This window comes from Triturus cristatus, chromosome 9, assembly GCF_964204655.1.
Source record: "Triturus cristatus chromosome 9, aTriCri1.1, whole genome shotgun sequence".
NCBI classification, from domain to species: Eukaryota; Metazoa; Chordata; class Amphibia; order Caudata; family Salamandridae; genus Triturus; species Triturus cristatus.
Window position 1 is genome coordinate 310,837,861 of NC_140592.1, and position 15,234 is coordinate 310,853,094.

Sequence of the window (15,234 nt, forward strand, 5' to 3'; positions counted from 1 at the left end):
AATAAAGAAAAGAAGCAAAATAAAATGATTAATTCACAAATCAATACCATTATCAGCGCCACTCAGGTGTGCGTTGGTGTGGATATATATTTATTGAGGATAACAGGACATTCCTCGTACCTTTCAATACACTCCTCGAACGACTCTAGGGTCTTTCCTCTAATCCTCGCCTGGCCTGCTCTGTGGAGCGAGCCGTCCTCACAGATCAGTAATGGAGCCGCGTCCTGCCGCCAGCCAGCAGCGGTCGCGTGTTTTTTGACTTATTATAATTTCTCTTTTTTGCTCTGACTGAAACTTGGATGGCGGAGAACTTTTTGTGTCAGGTTAGGGTGGGTCAGCAGTAAACTAAAGGGGGAATAGGAGGAACTTCTCCCCCTGCCCCCCCCCCCCCCCCCCCCCCCCATGATTGAGCTCTGCACGTCGCCCTACTTCCACGTCTAAATTTACCTCAGGCTCTGGCAGACATGGAAGGCCGGTTGCCCTGGTAACGAAACAAGGAATATCGCGGAGTCTCAAGGGTCTCCGGCACAGACCGAACGGAGAACATTGGAGGGCACCGAGTACCTAGAAAAGGCAAAGTTCCAGCACAAGAATGTAGCCGAGGAATAGAATTTGGAGGCTCAGCCGGAAGGGATTCGAGGGGAGGAATGGGGTACACAAACCCTGCTAGAGCTATGATGTTTTATTATGCCGCAAGTCAGAACCTAGCATTGGGGCCTACGCCCAGTAGAGCACCACAATGCCTCAGCGCTGGAGGGCGCTATTGCCCTTTTAGAATGCCCAGCTAGCACCCCGTTAATTCGTATAGAAGGCGCAAGGGTAGTATTTTCCGTCTATAAAAGCAATAACAGCAAACTGTGCGGGGAGCACGAGCCATAATATCTGCAGCAGATCTCTGCAAGGCCATAATCTGGGGAGGCAACCATACGTCAGGCATAAAATGATCTCTGATGCGACACTGCTTGAGTGGGAGGGTCAGGGCCGTCGCTAAGCATGGCCAGCTGCCCAGGGCGTCGCTGTCTGCCCAGGGCGTCGCTCTCTGCCCACCAGCATGGGGCCCGCATCAGCGCAACATACCACCAAACCTCTTGTGCCCCTGCCGAGCCCTTTGAAGAAAGGCTTCTGTTTTCTATTGGGTTTACAGGAGGGGGACCCCTCCCTGGGCCTCTCAGGGATGGTGTGGGGGACATTTCATCTTGTGCCAGTTGCAAGGAGATGCATTTTGCAGGTGTGCCCTGCAATTAGGCCTCTTGCCTGGCTGCCCATCGAGAGACACCCTGGGTCACCCATTGTCAGCACTTTACAGTCTGCACTGTTTTAACTCTCAGCCCCCAAGCTATTCTCACACCTTCAGCTGGATATGAGCTGTGAAAGAGGTGCTTGTAGGCAGCAGAGAGGGGAGCTGCAGGCCCAGGAGGAGTCTGCACAAAGCACCATCCAGAGCCCTGATGGTGTCACTTATGTAAATTAGAGGGGCCTCTCACATTCTCCTTCGCCCGGGACCCCAAAAATCCTAGAACCGGCCTGGGGCGTGGACATGCCAACAGACCCGGTTCAGGCAGAAGTCTTCCGAATTTTTAAGGCAAAACTTGATTTATTTTAGCTGTCTCCCGTCTAAAGTTGCCTCTGCTCCACTAGAAGTCATAGGGGAAATCTATTGCCCAATTCATTTTCAAAATCTCAAATTTCCTGTTCTGAAATGTTGGCATTTAGGGGTCCTTCTAGGTATAGGATAGATAGAGCTGTTCCAGTTGCTTCTGACAGGTTTCGTGGATGAAGAAGAAGTACCGGTCTTAAAGTCGTCTTGTAGGCACACGAGGTAGAGCTCTTACAGCCAAATTTTTGGCACAGCAGAGGTTGAGCTCATACAATCTTCTTGTAGGCACAGGAGATGTAGAGCTCATACAGACATCTTGTAGATACAGCAGAGGTAGACAGGGCTGTGTCTACCATTGGACAAGACTAGGCAGCCGCCTAGGGCGGCAAAAAACATGAGTTTGGGAATATCTAATGCATTAATTCTTCTAGCCTGGATGACAGGGGGAGAGAGTGATAGTAGTAAAAGGGAGGGGGCAGCATTTTTCAATTCTTGCCTAGGGCGGCAAAAAACCTAGAAACGTCCCTGGAGGTAGAGCTCATACAGCTTTCTTGTAGACACAGCAGAGGAAGAGCTCCCACAGACATGTTGGAGGCACAGCAGAGGTAGACCTCTTACAGTCTCCCTGTAGGCACAAACGGGGTAGAGCTCATGCAGTCTTCTTGTAGGCACACACGAGGTAGCGCTTATACAGTTGTGTAGGCACAGGTTAGGTAGAGATCATAAAGTTGTTTTGTAGGCACAGGAGAGGTAGAGCTCTTACAGTCTTCTTGTAGGCATGGAGAGGTAGAGCTCACACAGTCACAACAGTCATATATATCCAGGGGAGATAGAGCTCTTCTATTTTCTATGGACACAGTCCTCTTACTTCACTCGAGTCGTGGTCTTCTATTTACCACGGAAGCTGTGCTAGGAATACATGGTAGATATGGAGCTGTTACATTTACCAGCAGCAGGGCAATGCTGCTACAGGAAGAATACAGCTCTTACTTTTTCCACTGATCGAGTCCCATATATAAATTGTAAGAGAAATGAATTGCTTAAATTCACCAATAATAGGGTCTTTCCGACATAGTGTGTAGAGCTAGGTGTTTAGGGTCATCATTACAAAGAGTGTCTAGTTGTGTCGGTAGACCCATCTCAGGAACTTATCACTGACAGCTGTGTAGATTTCACTGGTACAATAGTCTTGTTGCAGAAGCAGTCAGACGGGACTTGGATATATACCTCAATGTGGACCTGGCAGAACAGTTGCCTTGCATAGGGAAGATCTACGGTAATTTCAGGCTCATTTCCAGTGGTCTGGTTGGTGGGTAGTGGATAATAATTGTCCTACACTCACTACCAAAATGTTTTGATACTATTGGTGGGGATTACCACACTAACAGGTTTTTTGGGGTCTTGTTTGGATATTTTTTTATACCTAGTGTGCTTAATATTGCATTGCGGTGATCTCAAGGGGAATAAGTGGTTACTTGTTCACTGATGGAATCTTGTCCTATTTTGCGTTGAAAAGAAAGCTGTTAGAACCCTATCTCGTGTTGTTCATTAGTTCCCAGATGATTTAGTGTATTTATAGTGCCTTTTAGGAAAGATTCATATTGTTTTACTCGTATCTTGTGATTTTAATGTGTGTTTCTGTAGGTATCGACGAAAGATAGGGCGTGCTCTTGTTCTTACATCCCTATGGGGTTGACGATATAACTGACTTGCTGTAACGGACAGATCTTCATTACTTTTGAAGTTGTGTGCCCGAGGTAGTGTTCTTATCAATTCCAGTGAGGTTGTTCTAGAGGTGGTGTATCGGTGATGTCTTAAGAGTCCCATTCAGGAATGCTGCTATAATCTCGAATTGAATGGCTCTATAAAAATCTGCAATAATTGATGTTTTTACATTTGCCAGTGGGTTGAGAGTCTGAAGGTATCAATGTCAATAAGAGCTAGTATTTGTGTAGTTTTCCTTTGTGTTCCTCACCAGGTTTTGATAGCTAGTGCTTTTTACAGCTCACACAATTTTACTCTGCATAGATTGTTGATAGGTGCCACAATCAGACGTCCAGCTGGACCGGTCCTAGGTAGACTCTGATTCCCTATGGTACCTTTGGGGGGGCGTAGGTGTCAAGATATCTGTGGACTATAGCACACTTCCATTACATGTAAAATCAATAGGCCGATAAGTATTGCCCATACAGTTAATGTTGGGTTCATTTTTCCAGGGGCAGTCTTCCTGCATACTGTTCTATGGGTGGTAGTGTAGGGTAGCACTCTTCCGGCCCTTTCAAAGTTCTGTAGGTTTGCGAGGGGCTAGTGCTCTTAAAATCCACTCTGGGTTAGTTGAATTGGTAACAATGAATGTAGTGTCTGTACATTCTTAGCTGTTTGATTCTACAGTGACACAGAGAAGAGCATTTCTTCTAAGTGGTGTGCATGGGATGACTGCTACATGTTGCTGGATGACCGGGTCTTCATACTAATAAGTCGGGAGGCTGAAAGGTAAATTACTGGTGGCATATTATGCTTTTAGAAAAAGTATCATCATCCTAGCTCTGGTCAGGCTTCCACCTAACTCCACTGTAATTAAGGGTCAGGCTAGCTTAGGGACAACAATCCCACTATTTAATGCATCATTACATTATCAGACCACATTCAACATTCCAAAACATGTGCACAGAGCTCATGCATACACAGACACTCCCTATCACCAGAGAAAGCAATACTTTTATGTTCCCTGCTGGGTTTGTCCTATTATTGTCGATGCACAATATACCCGTACATCCCCTCTTGGGTTGGTCTCTCAGTGTTGGCAGGAGGTAATGGTCTTACAATCCATTTTGGAGGAATCATCATTTCAAGTGAAAGGTAGTGGTCTAATAGCCTTTGTTGCATTGATCTCTTTAGTTTGAGAGGAAGCAGAGATGTTTTAAGGTATGGATAAAGTGGGCAATTGGCCAACGCCCCTATCTTCCAAGGGGCCCCCTGAGAAAGTGAATTTTAGTGATATCTCCCAACCGTCTATTTTTTGCATTTAATGTATTTTTCCATATTGTTTGGCATCATGGGGCTTGAATTAGCAGGAAATGGGTAATAAGCACAGGGCCCTAGAAGTATGTGTCGCCTGGGGCCTCCAAAATTGTTAAGATGACCCTGGAAGGAAGTAGCACTCATACTGTTTTTCTTAAATTTGTTGGTGGGAGTTCATGCCCTTATCGTCACTGCTGAGTTGGTTCAATCGGTATTGGTGCGAGGTAATACTCTTACATTTCCTATTGGCTTGGATCTGTCAGTCCTGGTGTGGTACACTGTTCTCAGACTCTCTCTTGGGTAGGGGTTTTCATCTCCAGTGGGAAGTAGAACTCTTGCTATCCCTATTAGATTAGTTCTACAAGTGTTTCTGGGAGGCGGTGCCCCACTTTTCCTGTTGGGTTGGTTGTGCGAGTGTCTGTGGGAGGTTGTGCTCTTGCAAACCCTATTGGGATAAATCACTATATGTTGATGGGAGGTAGTGTAGTTACAGTCCCCATCGGGTGGGTCCTAAGATGTTGGTAGAAGGTAACACTCTACAGTCCCTGATAGTGTGGCTTCTTGTTGACTCTCTTTTGTCATTGTGTACCTTGCTGTGTGAACAATAAAGCACAGTAAAAAATACAGTGTGTGGCTAATTTATTGGAGAATGCAATAGGAAGACATTTAGGCATGTTTTGCTTTGCAATATCTTTATTGTGATCTTTTTATTGTGGACTGTCTTTTCAAGTCCACCTCTTCCCAAAGTGTTTAATTTTGCTTTATTTTCTACTGTATATACACTTCCTTACCACTAAGGCAGAACATGGCAATCTACAACTTTCTTTCTGACCGACCATGTGTTGTATGGTGAGCCATTACCCAACCAATCAGCATTTTTGTTGGGAATACCCGGCCTTTGCAGTTTCACAGCTGCTTCCTCCTTAAAGACTGTTGAACAGGTTATGGCCTGCGTACTCTCTTAGTATACCCTTAACTCAACAAAGGTTAATCACTATCACCTAACAAATGCTTAATGACAGAACCACGCATGCCTTAACCACACGGTCTTTATAATGAGCGCATCTTTACCACGCATGCCTTTGAATGGGAACTCTGCAGTTGCGTTTGACACACATGTCCAATGCTTGTGCGGTGGGTGAAATGGCACAAATGTAGGCATGACATCTGTTCGTCTGAGCACACCCCTGTTCTGATAAGCAGATTAAGGCACAGTTGTGTAAATGTTCAAGTAAGTTCCGGAAATCCAAGTTGGTAACATTTGGCAGATGTTGTTGGATCGGGTGCGTAGCTAGGGATTTCTTCCTCTCGACTTACTCAAAAAGTTAGGCCTGATCTAGGATAGGTTTTTATGGTCACAGAGCCTATGATTCGTAAAGTTGCAGGCTTTCTGAATGCAGAAATCTGACTCGTAATGTAGTGATAGATAGCCCATTAAAAGCCACAAATCACCGAAACGCGCAGTGCAAGCATTGCGACTAGGAACGAACCAATATGAAAAGGGGGGCATGAAATAGTTGCGCCCATTTGTTACTGATTTGCCATGAGATGTATACATGGTTTGAGACTACATTTGTGGTCACAAACCATTGACTGCTAACCGATGCCAAAATGCGGGTGGTAGCCATTGACATGGTGGAAGCTGGCAGTGAGAGGCAGTTCCCAGATAGTGAATGTCAGTTTTGGACTTTGAGGGGAGCACAGAGCAGCCCAGGAGACTGCTGTATCTTCTCCTCAACCCCCACTGCTCTTCAAAGCATGCCACATTTGAATTTAAGGGACAGGGGCTACAATTTTGGCTTTTTACAAATGCCAATGTAGGAATGAAGACATTTGCACACCTCCATTCCTGCATCTACAGCCATTCGGTAGGAATCAGAAAGTGAATCTTGCTTCAGTATGCATGGGGCAGGATTTTTGGGCATCCCGATGAAGGTCTGGTTTAGGTACTCTGGCGGATTAGTACACCCGTTGCAGTGCAAACATTTTCTCGGGTTCTAAACTATTCTCTGTGCAAAAACATTGTCTTGTACGCCCTGCCTGAATGAATGCCATGCTAGATCTTTCACGTAATTTTTTGGAGAGTCAGTGTAATGTGCTTCAAAAAGTCTCAAACAGCGTCCCTCTCAATATATGGCTGGTAAAAAGGCAGATGGTGGCATATTTACAAGGGTCGCCACCAGAACATTACTTTTAGCGAAGTTCTGGTGACGATATCCCCTTCTTATTCACAAAGCGGCGTTAAGCCTCTTAACATGGCTTAACGCTGCCTTGTAAATAAGGCCCCTTTTCATGCTTCACTTAGCATGAAAGGGGCATGCAATGGGTGCTGCAGTGGGTGTTCCGCCGCAACACCTAGGGCCTGATTTATGAGGCCTTGCAACAGTTTTGCGCCGCCGTTGCGTCACTTTTTGTGACACATCGGCGGCGTAAAACATGCCCCCTGTTGCATCCTATTTACCAAGTAGCTTATCTAAGCAGATGCGTCACTTTTTAAACCCCTGCGCTACAGTACACCTGTGTCAGTTATAATTTATTCAGGGGGGGGGGCGTTCTCACGCAAGTAAGCCTCGTAGAAGTGACGCATTGCAATCTGTCAGATTTCACTATGCCACTTCTAGGACACAAATGCGTCAAAACCTTACGCCTGCCTCATGGCAGGCGTAAGGGTGACTTAATGCTATATTCATAGCACTCACCCCTGCATTGCTGGAGTTGCGTCCTACCTCCGACACAACTCCAGCAATGCATCATTTTTGCGCCGTCAGATACGTCAGTAAAACTGACGTATGTCATTCCTTGCGACATGATGCATCATACAGTAAATATGACACATCCATAATGCCGCAAGGAGGGAGCAGTCAAAAATGACTCCGCTGTTTTCACACAGCGATGCATCACTTTTAATAAATGAGGCCCCTATTGTTTTTGATGCCTCCCAATATTTACAAGGCTGGGGCAGCACTAAAAATGAAGACCAGGGAATACCTGGTCTTAGACTGGCGATACCAGGAGAAATATTAATTTGTCCCCATTTTTTGCTCTTTCCATATGTGTGCTTCGAAGCACACATAGAAAGAGCAAAGTGCCTTTCAAAATTGTTTATGTGCAGGAAGGTGTCCCTTCCTGCACATAAACAATCTCCTCTGCAGCACAGGCACTCTTGCAACATTGGCGCAAGGGTGCCTGTGCTGGTGCTAGGCAGCTTTTTTGGCGTCAGCTGAAACACAGGGGTGCGCCATATTTTTGTAAATACAGCACATCCCTGCATTTAAAAAATGTCAGAGTGTGGTGTTACCAAATATGGCGTAACACTGCGCTCCGATATTTTGTTGTAACTATCCCCCTATGCTTTGGGGGTGAGGCCAAAGCAATACCAAAGGGGATGATGGACGGAGCGTTTGAGCAAATCAAACACTCACCCCCAGTCAACTGATCTGGGTTTAATCCATCATCATTCTTTAGCTCACTCCACCACCCCAGTTCAGACATGGCCATATGCAAATCAGTCTAACCCTGTGCCTCATTGGAACAGTCCAGCCCGAACTGCCAAGCCATGTCTTCCCTGGACCGGAAACAAGCATCCTGGGACCGGTTTCGGGTTCATAACCCTCATCAGCCAGGTTATCTTGAATCCAGTGGCAAAGTGAGCAAGGGACCCACGTCTGGGCATACCCTGCCAACTTAGGGCGAACAAAGCGATACCAAAGGGGATGATGGACGGAGCGTTTGAGCAAATCAAACACTCACCCTCAGTCAACTGATCTTGGGGGTGAGGCCAACAACTATGCTGTACATTCAGTCATCCATAAGCCCTGTGGGGCACGTCTTTTGATGCATACATTAATGAGCCATTAATAATGCTACTCCTCTGTGCTATTAGATGACCACATTTCACTGTCACCACTTACAGTGGTGACATTGCTGTGAACAGGTCGGCTTCAAACGGTGGAGTGGGTGTCCAGCCGTGCCCAGCCATGGCGTCCCAGTTTGCCATCCGTCGTCCTTGGGTGTCTCTTAAATTCGCCTCCCTTCTATTACTGTTATGTTTGTATGTGTGAGTCACATTTGAGTTTTTCTAGTGCTGTGTGAGTTGCATTCTAGCAGGCAGTGGTGCACTTGCTGTGCCAGTTGGTGGCCGCCCCCGGTTCTGCTGTCTGCTCAGACTACTAGGTTCATGCCTTCGTACAGAAGATCCCCGCCCCCCATAGTGCAAAATGCTGAAAATTCATGGCAAAAGGACAAGTGAGAATGTGAAAGCCGCTTCTTAATTGTGTTCTAATTCCAATAACCTTTTGCCAATGTACTTGTTAAAATGTTTTTTCAAAAGCGATAATTGTACATGATTGCAATGTGCGAAATGTTGACTGCTACTATGAAAGGAAAACATTTGGTTAAACATGAATATTTCGTAGCGGATAATAGCCTACTCCATTCCCCTTGGATGAAGAGTTCAACTGGTGGGAAAAGTGGAACCTCTAGTGGTCTGTCATTGATTAATTGATTGATTTATTGTTAACCGTTCGATTACTTAAAATCATTACAGTAAAAAGCTAAAATTAGAACCCAACCCCCCCTTACCCACCCACCCTTTCCACCCCCCTCTCGGTGCCTCCTATGAGATTAAAAGCCCCGTTCCGACAGTCAATCTTGTGTTACAGGGACCTTTCAGCTTTCAATCCGGGAACTTAATTTTAATGCGGCAATGTTCCAGACAGAGCACTTGAAGTAGTGGGCGAGCGTTTCTTTGCCCATTTTTGTTCTGGAAACACCTTGTTGGCACTTTAGCAACTCTGAATTTTAAGAGCTTGAGGAAAATCCTTTATACTCTTGCATCTAGAGCTTGCCCAATCTGGTAAATAAATTTTGCCGCTCTTGCAAGGTGGTGTGTTTTTATTTCCGAGAAGCACCAGTCTGATGCCTCCTTGCAGGTTCTAATGCCAAGGGCTCTAAAAATGGGACGAAGCAGCCTCTGACGTTCGCTGGTAAATTTTGGGCAGCAGCATAATAAATGAAGCCAAGATTACCGTTGGTAGTTGCATAGGCGACATGAAACGTCTCCGTCTGTTTGTGCCCATGCTGGATTGAAGTCCCCGATTCCGAAGGCCGTTAGCCTCATAAAAAGTATTTTGTTACGTGCCTGGGCCCCTAGTGCTTCCATTAGGTATGGTTGGGCTTTCCCCAGGGTGTAAGATTCATCCAATGCCTTCGTATAGGTGTTATGTCTGTCAAATCGTCAGATAGGAGGCCAGGCACCAACCTTTAAAATGGCAGTTGGTTATGAGGTTCCAACCCCATAATGTCCAACAGGAAGTCAGACGTAATTCTATAAAGCCCAAAACATTCTAAATCAGACTTGTAATATTCAATTGGAAACCCTGTACCAACCTTCTGATATTCAATGGGACATCAGAACACAATGCCCAATAGGAAGTAGTAAACCAGGTGTATTATGGCCAATAGAAAGTTCCTAGCCTCCTTTGTCACATCAAAGGTAAGTCTGAAATCAAACGTACAATTTACAGTTTTAGGTGTAACCTATCCATTGCACGTCACTGGGAGCCCCCAAAGGGGTGATGCTCTAACATCATTATACACTGGTATATTTTTTTAATGCAGATTGATAAGTTATCTATAGTCACTGATTGTCCATGGCGTCTTATGTCTCAACCTAATGCCGTGCAGTGTTGAACATTGCTGATGGGAAACAGCCATTGCAACGCAGCTATAACCACACAGTACCTTTACAACGCATGTGTGACAACGCATGCACTGTTACTAGGCATAGCCATTATAACGCAATTTTTTACAACACATGTGTTTACCACGCATGCGTTGCAGAGGTGGTAATGGCTATGCGGTTAACTGATTGGTACTATCGGCGTTGTTGTGGTAAAAGTACTGGCGTGATGACATCAACAGAGGAAATGGAGAGCCTTCCGCGACCTCTTGATGACCTATGACATGGCTCGCCTGAGAAGAGGAGCCTCGTCGTCCTGTAGAGGTAAGGGGGAATGGGCCTTGATTTAGGGCTTTAGACTGAGGGTGTTTATTTTTCTTTAAAGTTCCTGGGGGTCGGTTTTAGGGCTCAGGGCAAGGGTCAGGTATTTTTAAGAAGGGCTCAGGGAGGGAGGGGGTCATGCTGGGGTGAAGTATTAGTGCTTAGAGCAGGGGTTGGGTAATTATTAAAAAGTACTCGGGAGGGGGGATTGTGCTGGGGTTTAATGTTAGGGTACAATTCGGGTATTTTAAAAAAAGGTCTGGGTGCCAAAGGGGGGGTGGGGGGGGAGTGATGGGGTATACTTTAAGGGCTCGGGCAGGGGTTGGGAATTTTAATAAGGGGTAGGGGGAAAGGGGGCAACAGGGACCGGTTTAAGAGCGAAGGGCAGGGCAAACCTTTATCAAGCATAAGGCTTTACCATACATGCCTTTACAATGAAAATTGTTGTAAAGGCATGCGTGGTAAAGGTATATTCGTAGTAAAAAATGTGTGGTAAAGGTTATGCGTGGTACAGGTATTGTATTGGCGTTGTAACGCATGCGTGGTAAAGGCCTGCGTTGCAACGGAATGCGTTGTACCGTCATACAAACCTGGCTAAGCTTCATGATCGACGGAGCCGACCGGGGTGGTTCATTTGGCAGGACATTGATCCTTGGAGTCGTAGCCTACCTGGCACGCCCACCACTCGGTCCACGAGCTCATGAGGCTATTTACCTCCTTTTAGCAAGTTAAAAGGACTATGTAAGACCTATTAAGGCATTACGACTTCTTGGAAGCTATTTACTTCCTTTTTTACATTTAAATTTCTTACAATTTTGTTTTAACACAACACAGTTAGTGGCAGGAAGGGATCCTTAAGGTCCTGACGAAGAAGCACGGGGAAGCTTCGAAACATGTCGACAACATTAGGAGGATAGTTCATTGAGGCATACACCCTCCTCACCCCACCTTTTACTAATACCAGCTCGAATGGCAGAATAAATCTTTCAAGTCCAGAGAGCCAGGTATTTTTTAACTCACTCCTTAATTCACTCCTGACCCTTCCTCTCACACCCCCGCATCACACATAGCTGTCTCACTAACAACAGTGCTCCCACGTAGTCGTAGGTCGCAGCACGCCCTGTCCCGTAGAGGGGCAGGAAGACCCCTATGATGAAGCATGACACCAAGGGCCCTTTTGGTGTGTGAGGGGTATTTAAACAACTAATGTGTATTCTCCACGACCGTGGGATGCATATTGAGTAATCGGGAGATCTTGTATACCCATGGGTGGATCCCTTATGTTTATGTATAAGCTTCATGATCATCACTTGTGCTGTCCATCCTTCCTGACGGTGAGTCCTGCCATCCTCTAGATTCCATTCCCCTTGTACTTGGATTCCCATCTGATCCCCCAATGGTAGGATCCCTAGCATCTAAAATTGCGCGTCTGCAACTGCCCTCTGTCAATGCAAACCTGGCAAAAATGAATACATTTCCTATGCGGCCCACAGTGGAGTGGAACAAAACAGATCACACAACAGAACATCTATATATCACAAAATAATCTGGGTTTTATTTCAATATGTTACATCAGGTTCCTTACAAAGGCAGGATGCAGGTCCGTGAATCAGCGTGCCAATAAAGAATTAAATTAGGTAAATTAGGGATTTCGACAGTTTGCCTTTCTTGATAATTCTCATCTAGGGAATGAGGGCTCAGCAGGTGAAAGGGAGGGCAGGGGTGAAATCATCAAGATCTGAGGTAGGACGTGTGGGTGCACTGGATTGGAGGGAAAAAAGCAGAACGAGAATAACCTAGTAGGGATAATAGAAAGCAGTATAGGAGGGGTCATGGGGTGCCAAAAGGTGAACTAAAGGCCTCTGTAACCATTTACAGCTTCAGTGCTAAAAGATACTGATTGGTCACCAACAGATGCGCCAATACCTGCGGCCCAGTGTGTTTTAGTTTAGAACATCATCCAATTAAAAACATCATCCAGAGGCTTGTAATACCGCCCATCCGAATAGGATTTCACATTTTGTGGTCATATTCAAGCTAACTAAATCTGATACCAAATCATCCAACTGAGGTGTAGTGGTGGTACATTATGCCTCACCAGGACCACACCAACACCTCTGGATCTGTGTTCCTCATCTGAAACTGGGGAACTTGCATTGACTCGCTATGCTCCTATCAAAACCAAGCCGGCATTACTTCTAAAGTCACAGAGGAGCACAGATCAGTTTTTATGAAAATGTCAATGTACAAAGTAAGCGAACAATATTGAAGGTAAAATGGAGAGAACAAGCTGCGGATGGGAGGCAAGTGGAACTCAGAGTGGAAGTGGACAGATTTCTGAGAAGTGCAAAAATGGTGACTCTGTCCAAGAGGCGTTCTCTCATCAGCCCTTCCCGCTACAATTGATGCTGCTTGCACTCACAGAGGTACACCATGGAGAGAAATTAACTTCCTGAGTGGACTCGTACAGTGTGTCCGAGATGCCTTCTTGGGCTCGCGTAGCCCATAGAAGACCTCGTTTTGCATCAGTGCGGAGCTGTAGTGCAGCCTGTGCCCCCGTAGGGGAGCAGCAGCATTATCACGAAACACAATGGCTGGAGGGACAGCTTAGTTGAAAAAGGAACTGTCCGCCATAGCAGAGCTCAACGGCTTCAAAGAGCTGCTTTCTGCAGCCCATGGACCCCGGGCTATGTGGCTGCAGGCTGCCTCATGTCCAAGATCCTTGCTTTTGTCAAGACAAGTGCTTTGCAGATGCTGAGCTGTTTCTGCTGATGAAGCCTCCATCTCCTTGATATGTTCTTTGTCCTCCAGGAGTTTTCCAATGTGTTTCAGCAGTGCCGGGAAGAACTCTGGCACCCCTTCGTACCCTACAGGAGCATAAAGGAGAAAAAGATTAATCACAAGCTGCTCTGTGTTCAGGTCACTAATCACTGCCCATCGTACCATTCATAGATTTGCCCCTTCTTTGCTGACTTCTAAATTTCAGATGATTGGCCCTAGACTTTTCTAGGATCAGGACTGGGTTCTTCGACACCAGAGCCATTTCTGTAGCCACAGCAAGCGAGCGGAATAAACTTACTTTGAATCCCCGCTAACTTGTCTCTATCAAGTTGTTTCGCGAGAAACTGAAAGATTTTTTTATTTTTACTAAATCTATTAATACAATTTTAAGTGCTTTATCATTTTATCTCCTACAGTGCCAAGAAACTTCAGTCTGCGTACACTATACAAGTAACACATAACATAATACCTCGAATGATTCCATGCATGCAAGCCTCTAACAAACATCCTCCCGACAACCATCGGCCACAGGAGCACCCACTAAGTTTAGAGATACTGCCTACTTAAAAGGGATTGTTTGCCAAGAAAGTGCTCCTAACTAGTGCAAAAGGAGCACCTGTAGCAAAATGGAAGGCGGCCTACAATGTTTGTTTTATTCTATAGAAAAAATCTACATAATAGGGGAAATATTTCCAGTGCACATTAGTGTCATTGTACTTCTTCTCCTGTCCTGAGAACCTGGAAGGAAAAATCAGATTCCGAAGCCCTGCCATAAATAGGGTGTCAAATGCAAAAACAACAAGGTGATGGATGGAATATTTGCATTTATCTCAGCCACTGGTAATCGCTCGCGGCCACATCCCAGATCATCATTTTTCACCCACCATGCTACCTCAGTTTGGACCCAGCCATATGCAAATCAGTCTTGACCCTGTTCAGCATGAGAATATTCCAGCCTGAACTGCCAGGCTAGTTCCTCCCTGGACCAGAACACAAGCAACCCAGGATTGGTTAAGCCCTTGTTATGGTTTTCAGCCTGGTATAGCTTGGGTCCAGTGGCACAGTGAGCCTGGGACCCACTTCTAGGCATACTCAGAGCATTTAGGGCATCAAATGCAAAAACAACAAGGCGATGGATGGAATGCTTGAATTAATTCCAGTCACTGACAATCGCTTGGGGCCACATCCCAAACCATCCCAAATCAGTCTTGACCCTGTGCCTCATGGGACCAGTCCAGCCCCAACTGCCAGGCCAGGTCCTTTATGAACCGTAACACACGCAACCCAGAACCGGGATGGACTGTTCCTATTGGAGCAGGGTCAAGTTGATTTGCATTTGTATCTAGCTGGGTTCAAACTGAGATGGCATGGTGTGCAAAATAACAAAGGATTGAGATGCGGCCTGAGTGATTACCAGAGACTGAGACTAATTCAAGCATTCCATCCATCACTGTTTTGTATACTTATAAATAAGGTGGGCTTTCTGATGCAGTGCCAGTAGCGACCATCTTGGATGGGCCATTAAGAAAAAGTTAAAACAACTGAGGATCTACAGACAGAAACCTACTGTTTTCCCTCTCTAAATGAGGCAGGGAATTGTGAGTTTTGCAGGGTGGGGAACCCCTGATTTACAGGAGTTTACACGTTCCATCGATCTCTAATTGACCCTTTAACACTCTGTCCAAACTCCATTTTCCCCCTCATACTGGAATGAATCTGTGGCAACCTGCCTTCAATCTTTCCTGGTGTCCACCATTAAGTAGTCTCTTAAGCAGGAATGTGAATTGTCCTCTGCTGCCTCTATCCAATCATGGAAGTCAATTTCGAAAATTAA

The 15,234-nt window shown here is 45.7% G+C and overlaps 1 protein-coding gene across 2 annotated transcripts in view; it reads right to left on the bottom strand.

Annotated features, from left to right (window-relative positions):
- Positions 1 to 12,150: 12,150 nt before the first annotated feature.
- Positions 12,151 to 15,234, bottom strand: part of LOC146797813 (inositol-tetrakisphosphate 1-kinase-like) — a 216,676-nt gene continuing 213,592 nt past the window's right edge. For both annotated transcript variants that reach the window (XM_085624996.1, XM_085624997.1), the window contains one exon: positions 12,151 to 13,486. In XM_085624996.1, coding sequence (XP_085481122.1) covers positions 13,227 to 13,486 — 260 coding nt within the window. In that variant the 3' untranslated portion in view covers positions 12,151 to 13,226. The remainder of the gene's footprint in view (positions 13,487 to 15,234) is intronic.